At 47.0% G+C, this 20,474-nt stretch overlaps 1 protein-coding gene across 2 annotated transcripts in view; it reads left to right on the plus strand.

The window, feature by feature from the left end:
* The window catches only part of LOC148506517 (class I histocompatibility antigen, F10 alpha chain-like), a 221,024-nt gene that overhangs the window by 145,226 nt on the left and 55,324 nt on the right, over positions 1-20,474 (plus strand). For both annotated transcript variants that reach the window (XM_088446651.1, XM_088446650.1), the window contains exon 3: positions 8,524-8,802. In XM_088446651.1, the coding sequence (XP_088302777.1) occupies positions 8,524-8,802 (279 nt within the window). The remainder of the gene's footprint in view (positions 1-8,523; positions 8,803-20,474) is intronic.

Consider the following 20,474-nt stretch of genomic DNA (forward strand, 5'->3'; position numbering starts at 1 on the left):
TAATAAATTTATATATTTTATTTAAAAAAAAATAAAATCTATCTATCTTTTTATATCTAGGGGGTGTTTTGCAACACCCCCATCCACCCGTGTCCATAGGCCGCCATTCTAAAGCAACTTCTCACCCCCTATTGGCAATAGATCCACCAAGTGGACATAAATTCCACAACCCATTAGATCCCACACCCCATTGGTAGTAAAAAAAAAATCTGTTCTGTAAACCAACCCTCCCCATGTAAAAATACCCTATTTCTTTGCCCCCTTCCTCCTCCTACCCTGTGACTAATATTTTTTTGTATTATTTTACCCCCTCCCTCTTCCAGCATCATATTTCTATAAATTACATCTCCCACACCCCCACTTATGCTGTATCCCGCCCCCCTGTTTACACCCAAACCCCCATAGGCTTACACCCCCACTCGCCCATATTCAAAGCGTAGTGGAGTGTATGACAGGAGGGACTGATGATCAGTCCTCCCTGCTGAAGCTGATTTCTGCACTTGCAGAGATCAGAAAAATAGTGCTTGGAGGGGAACTAAGGGGGAGCGATTCTGGGTAGCGATTCCGGATGTGATGTCGGTGGTCAGACTGCAGCATCACTTCTGGTGGTCCGGGGAGTCAGAGCCGGGGAGAGCAGCGGGGAGAAGTTTTTGCATGTCATGCGACCTTGTCAGCTGAAGTACAGCTGGCTGCGGTCGCACCCATGGAACTAGCCACACTCCATGGCATAACCACACACCCACACAGCACTGGTGACGCTCCCACATCACTAGTCACATCCCTTGTAGTGGCACACAATAGGCCCTTAATAAATTTCAGCTCCAGACCCATGTGAACCTTAATCTGGTGCTATGACAACTATTTCTCTGGCTTTTTAGCGGTCTATCACTAGTTAACTCCTCCTTCATCTATTTGCACATATTATTGCCACGCCTTTCTATTCACTGGGTACATCCACTTTGGCAGCTGGTTACACCCCTTCAGCGGGCCCCTACTATTGCAATCCCCTGGTGGGCCCTTCATGCCCCAGTCCGACACTGACTACCGATGAGATGTATAGTGCTGATGCCTTGTGTCTCTGTCCCGGCCGGCTCCACTGAGCATGTGCAGGATCTCGCAAGTATCGCGAGATCCCCACGTGCAGCCTGGAGCTGGCAGCCGCCGCAGCAGGGACAGCACTGTGCTGCTGTGGGTATAGGACAGCGCTGTGCTGCTGTGGGTATAGGACAGCGCCAGGCTGTAGCTACAGCGGGCCGATCGGTCAGGCGATATGACCGTTCGTACATGGCCCAGGCTATCGGCGCTGCTATCTTGTAGATAGCAGCGCCGATAATGTAGATAGCTGCTATCTTGTAGATAATGACAGGGGCGCATAGCGCTCCTGTCATTTACTGCCCAGACCCCCGATCATACATGGGGGAGAAGCGGTATCAGCGCACATAATGTTCACTGATACCACTTCTGGGCTTCATACATCTACCCCACAATGTAGTAAAATAGCACAGTCCTTAGTTATGTTGAATATATCACACAAAATCATACAATGTAATGAAATAGCACAGTCATTAGTGTTATAAATGAACAATTTTTATTTTAATATTGAAGGGAATTTAATTGGTACATAAAATATATTGGTATGAAATAAATGATATTATGTAAATGATACTTATTAGCCGGCTGTAGTTGGCTAAAACATGTATCTAAATGTATCTAAACATGTATCAAACGTAGGGTGGGGGTGAGTGGTAGGAGATGTGTGGACACAGGACTTATGGACATAACTTGCGCTGGTACTGCTTCTGGGCTTCATACATCTCCCCCTGGGTGTCTTGTTACCACTGCTGTGTGCTCCGTTTAGGCGGCTTCCAGGATACACTTGGGTCACCGTGGCTGTGTACTCCGTTCAGTGGCTGCTGGTGTAGGAAGCGCTGTGGTCACCGTGGCTGTGTACTCCGTTCAGGGGCTGCTGGTGTAGGAAGCGCTGTGGTCACCGTGGCTGTGTACTCCGTTCAGCGGCTGCTGGTGTAGGAAGCGCTGTGGTCACCGTGGCTGTGTGCTCCGTTCAGCGGCTGCTGGTGTAGGAAGCGCTGTGGTCACCGTGGCTGTGTGCTCCGTTCAGCGGCTGCTGGTGTAGGAAGCGCTGTGGTCACCGTGGCTGTGTGCTCCATTCAGTGACTGCTGGTGTAGGAAGCGCTGTGGTCACCGTGGCTGTGTACTCCGTTCAGTGGCTGTTGGTGTAGGAAGCGCTGTGGTCACCGTGGCTGTGTGCTCCGTTCAGTGACTGCTGGTGTAGGAAGCGCTGTGGTCACTGTGGCTGTGTACTCCATTCAGTGGCTGCTGGTGTAGGAAGCGCTGTGGTCACCGTGGCTGTGAGCTCCGTTTGGCGGCGGCTTGCGCAGGATACACTTTTCCTATCACTTCTTAAATTCAGTGCGATGGAAAAGAGTAAAGGCCTCTATCAGCTGTTGCTGTGTGGGGGATTTTGGTGCCCAGCTCAGTCCCAACACGTTTCTGCCTCGTTCTGGCCTTTTTCAAGGGTGTCCTCCTGGCTGGGAGCAGGATATTTATACGTCCTGATTTTCCTTCATTGGTCTGACTTTGTGTAGTGGGCGATGAATGACTTTCCGATTGATTACGGTAGATAGGTGGTGGGGCGTGAGGAAACACATTAGGGAGGTGTTACATAGAATTACTTAATGAATATATAGAAAAATATGGTTTGTAACTAATTACATTTGCGAATTTCACCACTTACCAATTGCTAAAATCTGCCAATGCATCAGCCGGCGGAATATGTACTGAGACGCCCGCCGGAGCCCTCGCAGCCGCCCGCAATTGTGTACACAAACACAGCATCGGACGCAGATCTGTAAAACATCGACTCCTTGAGTGAGTCTATGGTCACTCAGGATGGCGGCGGTAACTGAGACGCTGGAGCTTTGTTTTCTGCATGTGCGATCGCAGGTGCTGGCTAGTACACACCCAGGAAACTGCCCGACGCGCCCACGTTTTGGCCAGAACTCCCTGTAACCACCCAGAAAACTGTCTCTTCCTGTCAGTCAATTGCAACTAAATCCTCACAGCGAGCACGGTCGCAATTCATTTGTAGCAATGCGGCTGTGAGACGCGCACAGACCACCAATAATCGCTCAGCTGCATGAAAACCGGCATAGCGTTCAGCTCTGAATCAGGTCCTATGTACAGTACACTATGTAATGTACACTATATACAGAACAATATGTACATACAGTAAACTATATAGAGTACACAATATACAGTACACTATGGGCCTGATCCTGAATCACTCGCTGCTGCAAATGCATTATTGTCTTTTTGTCATAGTGGCGTATTTATGCCAATACCAGTATAAGACCTTCCCTGGTGTACAGCCGTGCGTCTAACTGTGCAAGTACTGAGACGCCCACTTCATGCGCCTTTATGCCAATACCAGTATGAGCCCTTCCCTGGTGTACAGCCGTGCGTCTAACCGTGCAAGTACTGAGACACCCACTTCCTGCGTCTTTATACCAATACCAGTATAAGCCCTTCCCTGGTGTACAGCCGTGCGTCTAACCGTGCAAGTACTGAGACCCCCACTTCATGTGTCTTTATGCCAATACCAGTATAAGCCCTTCTCTGGTGTACACACGTGTGTCTAACCGTGCAAGTACTGAGACACCCACTTCCTGCGTCTTTATGCCAATACCAGTATAAGCCCTTCCCTGGTGTACAGCCGTGCGTCTAACCGTGCAAGTACTGAGACACCCACTTCCTGCGTCTTTATGCCAATACCAGTATGAGCCCTTCCCTGGTGTACAGCCGTGCGTCTAACCGTGCAAGTACTGAGACACCCACTTCATGCGTCTTTAGACTATAATATTACTTTGTGCATCTTTGGACTAATGGAGCGTACACACGGTCAGATTTGTCAGACTTGTCAGATTTGTCAGATGAACGACTGAACGATTAAACGATTTGGACGATTTGACCAAAGTTTTGAACGATTTGAACGATTTTTGACTGCATTAAAATGAATGGAATCGTCCAAGTCTGACTGCAAACCCATCAGATGTCAGATATCGTTATCTGACAAACGGGAACGCGCATCGTTGATCGTCCATCGTTCAGGCATGTCAGTTATGAACGATTTTCCATCAGATATGAACGACTGAACGATTTTTAAATCGTTATCGTCCATATCTGAAGAAAAAATCTGATCATGTGTATGCACCATAAGACAGTTTTGGGCAGAAAAAGATGTAAAAAACACTCAGTGATACCGGAGTCGCACTGGACCTCGTACAACGAGAGGCGCTATTTGGCGCGACTCCAGCAATAGTGTATAAGGACAATCTGTACAACCAGCACATGTGAAATGACCAGTCAGCTATGTAAGGGCTATGTAACCAATGAAGTGGAGTCTGCATCCCAGCCTAGCACTAATGCATAACCAGCAGCACCTGAGACACAGCACCGGGGAGAAGAGAAGCAGCCTCTGTATCCTATGTACTCTGGCTGATTCTAACACCAATCACCTCCCAGTACAGTGATGTCATGTGACCACTACAGAGTTCAGCTCATTATAATATGGATGCTGGAGTTACATTGTGGAAATGAACATGTTAAGCTTGTTCCTGCTTTTTTTTTCTTTCAGTCTAGATCATAATACTAGAAACCATGAACTGGGAGCAGTGCTCCTTATTGTATAACAGTCATTAGAATTATCTCTGTTGTATTTTGGTCTCTGGAATGCTCTCTGTATTGGTCTCTGGAATGCTCTCTGTATTGTTTATTGATCTATGGAATGCTTCCTGTACAGTACATAGGTCTTTGGAATGTTTTGTACATAGGTCCTAATGATTGCTGTTGTTGTGACAGAACGTAAGCATAAATGTGGATGGGGAATAGGCAGCACCACAAGTCTCTGGGACGAAACTCACCTCAAAACCAAGGCCTGAGTTACCGCAATAGAGGATGGTAACACCGGGAGCAGAGTATTTCAGCAACTTTACAGAGATCAATAACCAGAGTCCTAACCGAGGACCAAGCACACGAGATAATATAGGGGAAAATGTGATGACAGATAATATCTCCAGTACAGGGAATTACAGAATCTCCGACCATTTATAATTACACAGGATCCTGAATGAGCCGATCACACACCCTGGTCTGTAGCTCCAGGAGTCTCAGTGACACAGTCTGAGCATTTTCTGGAAATGTGGCCACAATGACTGATCACCAATATATAGTCATGGACTATAGAGGGGTCTCTGTGACAATAGTACCTTAATGTGTATTACACTTTTATTTATTATATAATAATGTACATATAGTAAATGTGCTTACACTTCATATAGTTTTTATGATAAGTGAGTTTAGCCAATAACAGATTTATGATTTTATGTTTTAAAGATTACTTCAACTGGCAAATATTTATTACTATTATCTGAAAATGTATTACTTAGACAATATGTAATACCCACTAGCCGCAGTGACATTCTATTGCTGCTAATATTTTATTTCTCTGTCTAGCACCAATTAGATATTGTTAGTATTTATTGGATTTCCTACCCCCATGTGCCCCCTGGTGTACTCGTATCAAACTGCAGTTGAAGTGAGTTGATGCATTTCTTATGTTGGGGTGCCATCTGGTGGACACTTTCAGCAAAGCATTTTAAGATTTGTTCATCATTTTCCTGGGATTGTACTTGTATAGAATTGTTGTTTATATTACCAAATAATCTTCCCCTTGTCTGCTCAGCAATCTCCCAGTTATGTGCAGCCCAGGGAGTTTAGTAAATTGTGTTTTAAACCATCTTCTACCAGTTAATATGGGGTTTCACTATTATCCAGCAGGAAATGCTTGGCCCAAGCCACTGAATGGCTGCGAGGGTCAATCACTCACCAATGAGGTGCTCCCAGGCACTATCACCAGCACCTGGATCCCTATATGCTTCCATACAGTGTGTATAGCTGCCAGAGCACATGCTGCTGGTTACTGGTGGCTAATGTTTCCTGCCCTCTTACATTGGATCAGGACAGCTTGGTAGCAGGCAGAGCACTGAGGCAGGAGATGGGTGATGGGCCGGTGTTACCTGTAATCTGTTGTTCACAGGATCTCCGACCAAAGCAGGAATCAGCAGTAAATACGTTTTTGCTCAGTAGCTCTCGTTACATGTTACATTTACACACTATACATGGAATTCAAGTCCTCTGTTCTACTGTACTGTATATACACAGCATGCTGGGGGTGTTAGCCAGACCCCGTCCATTTAGCAAATCCAAAACAATCTTATTAATTATACATGAGGATCAGTATAACTTTCCATTAGACTTATAATTACCAATGACATCAGTGACAGAGGGTGTGTTCCTCCTCCTCCTCCCCCCGGCCACACACTGATAGGGCCCAGAGACCACTACAGCTACATTGTAATCTTTACATCTCCTGCCCACATCACCATGAGAGGTCTGGGGGTGACATGTGCTCTCTCAGCCCGCTGTAGGGAATATGAGGATTTTAAGCATGCACGGGCGATGGTCGTTATCGTTATTGACCATCTGTGCCCGTGCATCGACCGTCGCTGGGGGTTTGAAGGGGCCAAAAAATGGACATTTGAACAATAACGATATGAACGATATCGTTATCGTTCAAATCATCCAGCAAAGTCGTACGTGTGTACACACCTTTAGTCATAAACAAAAATAAAACCATGGAGAGTGACAGCACCAGTGACTCTCTATGTATTGCTGCTAAGTCCCAGCACTTCCAGCAGCGATTTATCCTGTTATACACAGCAGGTGACATATATAAATGTTATATGTCACAGAGACCCAGGACATAGGAAACCTATACACCCGCAGTTACATTATTGTCCCTGTTACTATCATTCATGTATATAGTGGTAGCACATTACACAGCCCTACACTGACTGACCTAGGGATGGACTTCGATGGTCGATGTTTGACGACCATCAATGTTTTTCTTCCAATGTTAGTGTTTTTACCATTCGATGGCTGCATTCCGATGTTTGCTGTCATTGAATGGTTATCATTCAATGGTGTTGCAATGGTGGCTTATTTTCTTTAAATACTAAAAGCTGTGCCTCCCCTGGCTGCTGTGTGCTGTGTCTCTGCATGTGATGATCCCCATGGCTCATGTTGCTGGAATCGTTGGAGGCTCTCTCACTGCCTCAGACCTGGCCCTCCCTCCCCTCTCTGCTAGCTCTGATTGGCTCTCTGTGACAGTAAGAGCCAATCAGAGTGCAGCCCTGGCCCTGCAGCTGCTGTTACTCACAGACACACACACACAGAGGGACAGCTAATAACGTTTTCACAGCAGAGATGGGGAGTGATATCTCTGCTGGTGCTGTAAGAGGTTAGTTTTCTGTGTGTTATTTATAAGTATATTTATTAATGTTTTTACACTTCACTTTCTTGTTGCTTGTTTAAGTGCCCACAGCAGCAGCAGCATGGCAGTGTTTCCCATTCTCCTCCGTCCTCATCCTAAATCAGCTCTGCCTGCCTAGGTTTTTTTTTTATTTTTTTTTTTACTTTGTGTCTCAGCCCCTCCCCTAAACCCACCCCTTTGCTATTCATATGAATAGTTTTCACCATTAAATGCTTTTAATGCGATGGTTAGTTACCATCGCATCGAAAGATTCAATGGTGGAAGCACTGCCATCATATGATGGTGGGCTCCCGATGTCCATCCCTAGACTGACCCCCCCCCCCCCCCCCCTGTCACACACAATGGTTCATTCTGCCAGGGTCTGTAATTCTCACAGCGTGATTGGTTGTTAGAAATCGGAGGGAAGCTGCAACCAATAAGCTGCCTACTACAAGACTTCACCCCTGATTGGCTGATAGAGTTGTTTGACAGCTTATGGCAGCCAATCAGTGAGGAGCAGCGTCTCAGTGATGAAATACTGATTCTCTTACTGACGTTCCTGTTGGATGTTGGGATCATGTGACCTGATCACCTCAGAGACCAGCCTATGGGGAGCTGTGATCAGTGTGTGACCTGGTTACAGGGAGATGTCAGTCATGTAATGGGGGTAACACCCCCCCAGCTGTGCTGCTGTCACCTGTGCTGGGTGTAGTTACCTGTCATGTTACACGTGTGTGTATGTGCCCCGGCATTGTATGTGCAGCTAGTGAGGGTGAGCGGTAGTGACAGGGAAGGTGCAGATGTGGGAACGCTGGCTGTGAGCGACCTCCCTGTATACAGCAGCTGGTGTCTGTGTAACCCAGCTCCCAGCAGCCTCTGCTTCTCCTGCCATCACCTGACCACAGCTACCCCCAGTGGTGACATGCTGGGACTTGTAGTTCATCCACAGCCAGCGACGCATCGGTTACCTGCACCTCGTTACTGATCACTAATAGTGAGTACTCCATGTCTGTGCTGTAACATGTTACACACGTGTGTCACACACACCACATATTACACGTGACACACACACTGCTACACACATGTCACCACCCTCTGTGCTCCCGTGTAACATGTCTCTGTGCTGTGTGCAGGTTTCCATTCTGTCCAGGTGATGTACGGCTGTGAGCTGAGAGATGACGGCAGCACCGCGGGGTATGATCAGCACGGATATGACGGGAGAGATTTCATGTCCCTGGACACAGAGAGATGGATCTATATCCCCACCATGCACGAGGCTCAGATCACTACACAGAGATGGAACAGTCCCGATGAACGAACGGGGGAGAGAAACAAGATTTATCTGGAGAATCTCTGTATAGAGGCACTGAGGACATACATCACCTATGGGAGAGATGATCTGGAGAAGAGAGGTGACCGCACACATTATATATACACTGTATCTATATACCTGTATCACATTTATATTACACCTCATCATACATCCCTATCACTTATACTGGTCATCTCCTCATGTGTCTCATTACATTATACTGTCCTGTACTTTGTGCTGACTTAGGCCCTCATTCAGAGCCGTACGTTCTGAGCAGAGCGCACGCTCTGAATGAGGGCCGCCCTCCATAATTATGGAGCGTCCTCCTAGTGATGTCAGTGGGCCGGCTTCTGACGGTAGGCGTTCCCTTGGGAACGCCCCTGTCTGGGAGGCACGCCCCCGGCACGCCCACCAAAGGGGGCGTGCTGTCAATCAACATCGACAGCACGCCCCCTTTGATCAGACACAACGAGCGAAGGAAAGTCCTTCGCTCGTCGCGTCTGGCGCATGCGCACGACGGAGCTCCCACCGTCGTGCGCATGCGCAGTGCACAGCATCGACCCACTTGCGAGCGGACAGCCGCTTGCGAGTGGGTCTTAATCAGGCCCTTAATTGGTTAAATAGTAATAAATGTGTTTTCATAAAAATGAAACTGTTGATAACAGATGGGGGGGTGGAAATTGCATTAGGACAAAGTTGTTGAGGGACAGGGGGGAGAGACCCTTAGCCCTGTAGTTATTCCATTATATTGTATGTATGCTGTATATAATTATGTGTACATTCTACTTTTATATAGCTGACATGTGATTGTATTGTGTACTGTCACCTTATAGAGAGTACGAGCACCCACACTACTGTGCCATAGTATGCAACCACCCGCGTAATGTAACCCCCCCATACTATCTCCACACACACAGTATGTACAGTACATTGTCTGCATCCCACCCGCGCTGTTCTGCATCCCCCATTGTATTTCTGTTTTCCTTCTGTACTTCCCACCATGTATTATATAATCAGTCAGTTATTTAGTTGCTGCTGGATATGACACTTCCCTGCTGTGCTCTGTGTATTACACATACAGCTATATACAGAGAGAAGCCTGATGGTGTCACAGGGAATGAAGGATAAGCAGATCTGCCTGATGGTATCACTGTCTGGCTGAGAGGTATAGAATAAAGCAAGATGGATAAATTCATATTTTAGCTAAAAATTGTAGCATAGAGATCTGTAGTCAGCTGAAGGTGGAGACATCTGATCCATGGGAAACCTAAAGTGAGCGGCTGCTGTATAAATGTTATATATTATGTAAGATAGCTCAGACACCCAGACAATGCTCCAACCCCACATACAGTAATGATGATACCCAGACAATGCTACAGCCTACACTGTCACCCCCCATAATGACACCCAGACAATGCTACAGCCTACACTGTCACCCCACATAATGACACCCAGACAATGCTCCAACCTACACTGTTACCCCACATACAGTACTGATTATACCCAGACCATGCTACAACCTACACTGTCACCCCACATACAGTACTGGTTATACCCAGACCATGCTACAACCTACACTGTCACCCCACATACAGTACTGGTTATACCCAGACCATGCTACAACCTACACTGTCACCCCACATACAGTACTGGTTATACCCAGACCATGCTACAACCTACACTGTCACCCCACATACAGTACTGATTATACCCAGACCATGCTACAACCTACACTGTCACCCCACATACAGTAATGATTATACCCAGACCATGCTACAATGTACACTGTCACCCCACATACAGTAATGATGATACCCAGACCATGCTACAACATACGCTGTCACCCCACATACAGTAATGATGATACCCAGACCATGCTACAACCTACACTGTCACCCCACATACAGTACTGATGATACCCAGACCATGCTACAACATACGCTGTTACCCCACATAATGGTGACATGCTACAACCTACCCTGCCACGTCACATAAAGCCACAGACCATGCTACAACCTGCTCTGTCACCCAACATAATGATGACACCCAGACCATGCTACATGCTACGGTCACACCACATAATGACACCCAGGCCATGCTGTAACCTACACTGTCACCCCCTGTCATAATGATGACATCAGAGCATTCTGCGATCTACACTGTCACCCCAAATAATGACACCCAGACCATGCTGCAACTTCTACTGTCAAACCCATGTAATGGTGACATCAGAGTATACTACAACCTACACTGCCACCCCACATAATGATGTTACCCAGATTATGCTACAAATTACACTATAACCCCACATAATGATGACATGAGACCATGCTATAGTCTAGTGTCACCCCACATAATGATGACATCAGAGCATGCTGCGATCTACACTGCCACCTCATATAATGACACCCAGACCATGCTACAACTTACACTGTCATCCCACGTAATAGTGACATCAGAGCATGCTACAACTAACACGGTCATCCCACATAGTTATGACACTTTAACCATGCTAAAACCGACAGTCACACCACATAATGATGACATCAGAGCATGCTGCTAGCGACACTGTCACCCCTCATATGACACCCAGGCCATGCTACACCTATACTGTCACCCCACATAATGATGACATCAGAGCATGCCTGTGACACTGTCACCCTTCATAATGACACGCAGGCCATGCTACACCTATACTGTCACCCCACATAATGATGACATCACACCATGGTACTCCTACACTGTCATCCCTCATAATAATTTCATACCATGCTACTCCTACACTGTCACCCCTCATAATAATGACATCATACTATGCTACTCCTACACTGTCACCCCTCATAATAATATCATACCAGGTTACTCCTACACTGTCACCCCTCATAATATCATTCTATGCTACTCCTACACTGTCACCCCTCATAATAATATCATACCATGCTACTCCTACACTGTCACTCCTCATAATAATATCATACCATGCTACTCCTACACTGTCACTCCTCATAATAATATCATACCATGCTACTCCTACACTGTCACCCCTCATAATATCATACAATGTTACTCCTACACTGTCACCCCTCATATCATACAATGTTACTCCTACACTGTCACCCCTCATAATATCATACCATGTTACGCCTACACTGTCACCCCTCATAATAATATCATACCATGCTACTCCTACACTGTCACCCCTCATAATAATGACATCATACTATGCTACTCCTACACTGTCACCCCTCATAATAATATCATACCAGGTTACTCCTACACTGTCACCCCTCATAATATCATTCTATGCTACTCCTACACTGTCACCCCTCATAATAATATCATACCATGCTACTCCTACACTGTCACCCCTCATAATAATATCATACCATGCTACTCCTACACTGTCACCCCTCATAATAATATCATACCATGCTACTCCTACACTGTCACCCCTCATAATAATATCATACCATGCTACTCCTACACTGTCACCCCTCATAATAATATCATACCATGCTACTCCTACACTGTCACCCCTCATAATAATATCATACCATGCTACTCCTACACTGTCACCCCTCATAATAATATCATACCATGCTACTCCTACACTGTCACCCCTCATAATAATATCATACCATGCTACTCCTACACTGTCACCCCTCATAATAATGACATCATACCATGCTACTCCTACAATGTCACCCCTCATAATAATATCATACCAGGTTACTCCTACACTGTCACCCCTCATAATAATATCATACCATGCTACTCCTACACTGTCACCCCTCATAATAATATCATACCATGCTACTCCTACACTGTCACCCCTCATAATAATATCATACCATGCTACTTCTACACTGTCACCCCTCATAATAATATCATACCATGCTACTTCTACACTGTCACCCCTCATAATAATATCATACCATGCTACTCCTACACTGTCACCCCTCATAATAATGACATCATACCATGCTACTCCTACACTGTCACCCCTCATAATAATATCATACCATGCTACTTCTACACTGTCACCCCTCATAATAATATCATACCATGCTACTCCTACACTGTCACCCCTCATAATAATATCATACCATGCTACTCCTACACTGTCACCCCTCATAATAATGACATCATACCATGCTACTCCTACACTGTCACCCCTCATAATGATTACACCCAAACTATTCTACAACTTACACTGTCACCTACATATTGATGATACTATGATACACTGTCGCACACTTTCCCAAAAACAGTGACACACACAAATTTGACACTATGCTGCAAACTACACCCCACACAGTAATGACACCTGTATTAAAATAATTATTATATAAGGACCCTCAATATATAATAAGTGATTAAAGGCCCCCATACACGGTGAGATTTAAAGTTGGTAAGATCAGTTGTACGATTTCCATTGAAATTCTTCCCTTGAAATTTTTCATAAGATGTGGTCACATGGTGTACGATTGATCAATAAGATCATGGGATAAGATGCATAGAAGTGTATCACATCGTACACGATCAGTTGAGATCTCTCTGCAAAATCATCTGATCTGCGATCCAACTAGACAACGGAGGGGACGCGCATCGGGGTCACAGAAGACTCAAAGTACAACTATTTTCAAATGATTGGTCTGTCCAACCTGTAGAAACTGCCAAAATCATGTTAAAAATCGTCCCGTGTATGGCCAGCTTAAGTAAAACTAAATGAAAAGAAGGTGATTTATAAGAATCTATCACACATCTGGAAGTCAGTAACTGTGTTTAAAAATAAATGTAAAGTATAAATTGTATTAGCTGCGTACAGTATAGGTGAATAAAGTATAAAATGAGAGATAGAACAGATAAAGAAGCTATTGACAAAAGTTTTCAGCTTCATACAGTGATGGTCCTATCACTACCATACAGTGACTTCCCAAATGGCCCTATTACTGACTATCAGAGACCTTTCTCTCTAGCACCGGCCAGCTTGTCCAGCATCGGTCACACAGATAAATGCCCCAAATAGTCTTTTAAAGCATAAACTCCTCCTCCCTCCCAGACTGACAGGCAAACAACACGCCCACCTTGCCTTCTTATGGGAGTTCCTCATAGTTGCTCTGTTTGCCTAATCACATGCTTTTAGCTGCAGCAAGCTGGATCACTCATACAGGGGAGACACACATTTTCCCAGGTCTTAACAGCTAAATACCCCTGGTTCCTCTGCAGCATGCTGCCCCTATTGCCACATATGGAGGAGAACGAATTTCTGGGACAGGGCATCTGCATTTTTGTGTAAGATACCAGGCCTATGCTCTACTGCAAACCAAAAAGATTGTAGTGCCAAGAACCACCTGGTAACTTAGGCGTTCACCTCACCGTTCCTCTGCATCCATTGTAAAGGGACATGTTCCGTTATTAAAGAGAAATCCTTCCCCAGCAAATAACACCGAAGTGCCTCTATGGCCCACTTTATGGCCAGACTCTTTCTACTGTAGCGTATTTCTGTTTCCTTATGCAACAACTTCCTGCATAAGTACAGTACTGGGTGCTCTACCCCTTCATTTTCCTGGGACAGGACTGCACCTAAGCTAACACCAGAGGCATCTATTTGGAGGAAGAATCTGCGGCAAAATTAGGTGCCTGTAGGACCAGAGAGGTACAAAGAACAAGATGAAGGTCTGTCCAAGCTGTTTAAGCAAGGCTGGTCCACTCCAGCCAATCGGGACAGTGTTTCTTTAACAATCGGTTAACGTAGCCGCTCTAGTTGCATAATGACTGATAAACCACCTATAGTAACCTACCAAGCCTAGGAAGGTTTTCAACTGTGACTTGGTCTTAGGCTTTGACCAATTTTTGATGGCTTCAATTTTTCCGGTCTGTGGTTTTACCTGGCCCTATCCAACTATGTAACCCAAATACTTGGCTTCTTTTAGGGCCACTGCACATTTCTCAGGGTTAGCTGAGAAACCTGCAGACCTCAATGAGGCCAGTACTGCCTCATCCTTAGGAACATGTGATTCCTTGTCTTGAGAGTGTATAATTATATAATCTAGGTAAGCTGCTGCATAGGCAGTATGAGGTTTCAGCACCTTGGTGGCTGGTGTTCCATGCAAACCAAAGGGTAGGACTTTGTACTGAAAAAGGTCTTTAGGGGTAGAAACAGATGTCTTTTCCCTTGCTGTGGGCATAAGAGGAATCTGCCAGTAGCCCTTCGTGAGATCAAGAGTGATTAAATATTTGCTACCAGCCAAACTTTCCACCAGTTCATCCACCCAGAGCATTGGATAGGCATCAAACTGGTATACACTGTTTAACTTTCTAAAGTCATTGCAGAATTGTAAGCTGCCATTGGGTTTTGTACCGGCACAATCTGGCTACACCAGTGGTCTCCAACCTGTAGCTTGCGGTCTTAATTTTGGTAGCTCACCTAGCTGCAGTACTGCCGAGTCAACTAGGAGGAAGTGACCTCTGATGTGTGCTGCCCCGTGGCATCTACACCATAGGTGAAGCCTCAGGAAAGCATGTCAGGTGATTGCCGCACGCTCTACAGCAATCACCTGACGTGCTTTCCCGTGGTACCACCCATGGCGTCTATGCTACGGCGGAGTGAGTGACTCCCACCCAGCCCTGCCGGTATCTTTTGCTCCTCTACCACACGTACCTCCTTGGAGCCAGTAATTAACAGTGAAATGTGCCTGTGAAACATTTTTTTTTCATTAAATTACCTTCAATTGTTCGGTTATTAGCCAAATTTTTTGTGTAGTTTTCCAGACGAACAACTGGTTTAAACTCACAATAGACACTACATACAAAGATCACATTCTAACCAATAATTCCCTATAATTCATAAATACCGAACGCAAGTTGCGACTCCTTCGCCGATAGATTCAGATGTCTGCAAATAAACAGGGTGTCAGTATGATCCCAAACATGACATGTCTACCATGTTCTATACCTTAAATATCACATATGCATATTATACATTACAATTACAACAAAACCTTTTATATTAATCTCTATGCTAGGGAACCTTTTTATGTGTGCGTTCATGTTTGAGTTGTGAAATATTTACAGGAATTCACCAGTATCTGCAGAATCGGCGTTGCGGGTATGTGTCGTGTACAACGCAACTATGCGTTGTGCATACATTTTATATTCGCTAATGTGCGTCTCTATATTGTAATAGCAACTGTGTATATGTGTGTACGCATAAAAGAGACGATCGCATGTGTACCCACATGTGCACACAGACGATGTGTATGCATCTATACATATGTGTGCAAGTGTGCGTCCGTGTATGTGGGTGTGATGGGAACACAATTGGGCGCACTGGATTGCGCCAACGCAGAGTAGAGTCCAATTCACTCTTCAGCAGACCATCTCCGACGAAATCGTCGGATAATAATTTGCAAGCGATCTTAACCAATTATTTGACTTCGACATTGATCAAAGCAAACCTATATCAATGGTAGTGAAACAAGTGGGGCCCGGTATGATGGTTTTTGGCAGGTTCCCTGGCAAACAAAAGTCCAGGAGGACTGCACCCTTGTTTTTCAACCAGTGTGATTTTTGTGTCGCCTTTCCTGCGACCACTGGAGCAGCTTCCTGCATCAGCAACGCCGTTGTCCCAAGGTGTAGATCTAGTTCTCCCTTCGGCATATGCTTTAAAATCGAAGACCTGCCTGGTGACTCAGGGCCTGATTCAGAGCCGCTCGTAAGCGGACGCTCGTTCGCTCCGAGCGATGTTCGCACAACTGCGCATGCGTATGGGTTGTAATACGCATGCGCGAACCAATCATTGCGGTCGGAAATTGTGTGCTCGCAAAATAGCGAATGCCTGCTAATTTGAGTGACAGAATGAGGCGTTTGTGGGTGGTAACAGGGGAAGGTGCTTGAAAACGGGGAGTGGAGATCCGAACGCAGGCTTGCCAAACGGTCAAAACGGGCGTTTTAAGGGTGTGCATAATTAACAAAGCAGCGTCATCGACCACATCACTTGGTTGTCTATTAGCCTGAACTGCTCGCATGATTGCGGTAGGAAAATCCAACCACAAGCACTGCGAGCAGTTCATACGCCATTCGATGTACTCGATTAATCTAATAGCGGAGATGACGTAGGATGCGAGCAGCCAGGGGGAGTTTTTTATTAAAAAAAAAGCGAGCGCATGTTTCGTTCCCTCGATCAGACATAGAGGCGTCAACAGACCGCAAAGAGCGAGCGCTCTATTTAAATATCCGGACCCTGTTTCTGAACGAGCGAGCGCAAATAGCGTCCGGCTCTGAATCAGGCCCTCAGTTTCCAGAATGTCCAGTCGGACTTGCTCTAAGATCGCATACTGGAATAATGGAAAGTCACTGTGACCGGATTACCTCAATTGCCACTCGATCACTGATTAGCTTTGATCCCCACCGGACCTTGGGGCTTGAGCTTGGAGACACTAGGCTCAATCCAGGACAGCTGGAGAACAGAATAGCTTTGGTGCAATTCTGTTGTCACAGGATACCGACGCAGTCGTTGTAAATGCAAGATGTAGATTGCTCAAGTAGTCTTAAAAAAGACTCTTCCCCTTGGGGGTATCACAGCATACAAAGGTGTTACAGCAGTTCTTGATGTCCAAAAAGATATACACTAAACCAGGCTCACAGGCCTTCTTTTATGCCACTAAAATACACATTACCACAGTGGGTAAGTCCGCCCTGTGGTTTTAACCAATCAGCTTAAGTGAATGTGCCTTGCATGCTCACCTTTAACTTTGTCCCCTATGGATAGTGGGGAGTGGTTACTCCCCTGTGCCTGAGCCCACCCGCAGGGCTCAGAGATGCCCCCGGCTCCGTCACGTCTGGAATAAACAAATTCTTCCCACCAAAACATACTTCCCGGAATATGCTAAGGAACCAACCCTGCTACCCCTGGCCTGAATCTGAGCTCCAGAGGTGGGCAACCATGGTCCCCAGGCAGGGTTTTTCTGGCCACAGAGGGGAAGCTCTTTGGAGCTCCCTGAAAACAATTAGCTGGCTGCATTGGCCAACTCCCCATGCACCTCCTCATACCACTTTCAGGCATGAGGTTGCATGGGAGAGCAGTCTGTTTCCCTGGAAGTGGCTGGGGAATCTAGCAGCCCACACGGAGCCCTGGATTCCCTGGGACTCAGTGCTCGAAGTGTGCCGGTATGTAACGGTATGACATACCGGCACTTCAAGCTCTAAAAAATTTTTTTTGAAGAAGTTATCTGGCCAACAGAGCTTAAAGCGGAGGTGTGGCTTGAGTCTTACTCGTCTCAAGCACGCTCCGGAGCCCTGCTGTGCTGCTGCCCCCAGTCGCCTACTAGCCTGACAGCCTGTCAGTGACAGGACAACCGCTCATACTTCTGCTGCGGTCAGAGGCGACACTTCCACCATTGCACCGTACCCTGTCCGCCGCTGGTCAGATCATCATCATTGATGATCTGCAGCAAGCGGTGGAGGACGGTTCCCGCTGGGTTATCTGTCTTGGGCAGGGGGATCATTAAGGTAATCCCCGGACCGCGGACCAGTAGCTGTTGTAGGGCCCCTACGGAAATCTCCGTGACAGCAACAGCCGCAAGAGTTTCCGGCTGCGGCACGCAGCACAGTCTCTTCCTTCTAGCCGGCCAGCTGGGTGCTGAGTGATGCTCCCGGCAGTAGCCTCCGCTCGTCAGTCCCCTGCCAGCGGCTGCTGAAGCAAGGCTCTTGCTGCTAGAGTTGCAGAGAGCTTCAGCATACACAGGTCAGTGTGGCCCGGGGATACCAAGACGGAGTGGACTGTGCTGCAAGCATCTCTCGCCGTCTGCACAGAGCTACCATATATGCAGCCTGGCAGACATTACTGCAGGGATTATAAGGGAAGTGTGGGGGCACTGTGTTATGGGGTGGGGGTCTGTGTAGGCTCTGTGCCATGTAGTGTGCGACAATACTCAAAGACAAGATAAGGTCAGTGCCTGTCTCCTGCATACACATACTAGTCTATGCCTTATGTGGGCACACTGCCAGTCTCCTGCTTATATAAAATGTACTATGCCCTATGTGGGCACACTGCCAGTCTCCTGTATATAATGTAACATATACTATGCCCTATGTGAGCACACTGCCAGTCTCCTACATATAACATGCACTGGGGTAGATGTATGAAGCCCAGAAGCGGTATCAGCGCACGTTATGTGCGCTGATACCGCTTCTCCCTGATGTATGATCGGGGGTCTGGGTGGTAAATGACAGAGGCGCTATGCACCCCTGTCATTATCGGCGCTGCTATCTACAAGATAGCAGCGCCAATAGCCTGGGCCATGTACGAACGGTCATATCGTCTGACCGTTCTTTCATGGCCCAGGCCCACTATAGCTGTCGCCATCGACAGCTACAGCCTGGCGCTAGCCTATCAACACAGCAGGGAGAGCGCTGTCCCTGCTGCCGGATCCAGGCTGCACACGGGGATCTCGCGATGCTTGTGAGATCCCGCGCATGCTCAGTGGAGCCGGCCGGGACAGAGACACAGGGCATCAGCACTAGGCTGATGCACTGTGGTCTCTACGGGTAGCACCGGAGGGGGGGAGTTAACGCTCCCCCTCTCCGGTCGATGAGATGTTCATACATCTCATCGGTAGTGCTTCCTGCTTCTCCTCGGTAAAGAGGGGAAGCGTTATAGCAGCACGGTAAGTGCCGCTATCATACATTTACCCAAATATGCCCTATATGGGCACACTGCCAGTCTCCTACATATAACATGCACTCTGCCAGTCTCCTGCATATAATGTACTATGGGCCTGATTCAGCTTGGATCGCAAGCGCGAATTCGAACGCAGCCGGTCGATTGTTTCGCGAACTGGTCACTGCGATTGGGGAAGCGTTAGCAGGGTATAAGTAGACCCAACGCAAATTGACTGCCATTTGTGGGTGGTAGGGAGAACGCAGGCGTGCCTGTGCGTTTAAAACACTTTTATAGGGGCGTACATAATTAAGCCTCTGTGTCTGCATATGTCTGAGTAAGGGTCAAGGTCAACCACAATTGTGCATATGGGTCCGATGGTTCTCGATGTTACAGATGCTTTTGCAGTCTAGCTAAGTATTATGGCTATGAGTAAAGGGAAGGGGCGTCTTTATGTAGTGCTGGGCATCTGCATATTATGCTGCAGCAGCAGTGCGAATGCATTCATTAGAATATTTTTACGCAGCGGCCGGGTACGTGAATTCGCATCCTTGCGATTTGTGCTGAATCAGGCCCTATGCCCTATGTGGGCACACTGCCAGTCTCCTGCATATAACCTGTATAAATGGGATGTGTTCGGCATCCCGGTGGCCGCGATGCCGGCACTGATATTACTGGCGCCAGAATCCAGATGCCTCTGACAATTCTATGCATGTACTGTGTTCTATGCTGACACAGTAGGACTGTAGTGTTCCTTCTAGCTCCGGCGACAGGCAGGGCGCCGGAGCTAGAGAGGGCAATCTTGTGCGCGACCGAAAAGGGGGCGTGGTTATGAAAAGGGGGCGTGTCTATAAGACGCGTCCCCTTTTCATCATACTTGGGGGCGTGCCCGGCGCTTACGGACATGCCGGGCAGCCCCCAAGCGCTGCAGTAAGGGAGAATAGATGTCGGGCGCATGCGCCCGGCGTCTATTCTCCGGCGGTGACCAGGTCACCGCATGTTTGTCCACCCGCGGGACACTGCGTCCCGCGGGTGAGAATGGCTCCCGCAGGCTGTTAGGGCAGGGCGCTTTTTTGCAGGGTGCTTTTTGCCCTCCAGAAGGAGGGCAG

Source organism: Taudactylus pleione, unplaced genomic scaffold (genome assembly GCF_031769625.1).
Source record: "Taudactylus pleione unplaced genomic scaffold, aTauple2 ptg000400l, whole genome shotgun sequence".
NCBI classification, from domain to species: Eukaryota; Metazoa; Chordata; class Amphibia; order Anura; family Myobatrachidae; genus Taudactylus; species Taudactylus pleione.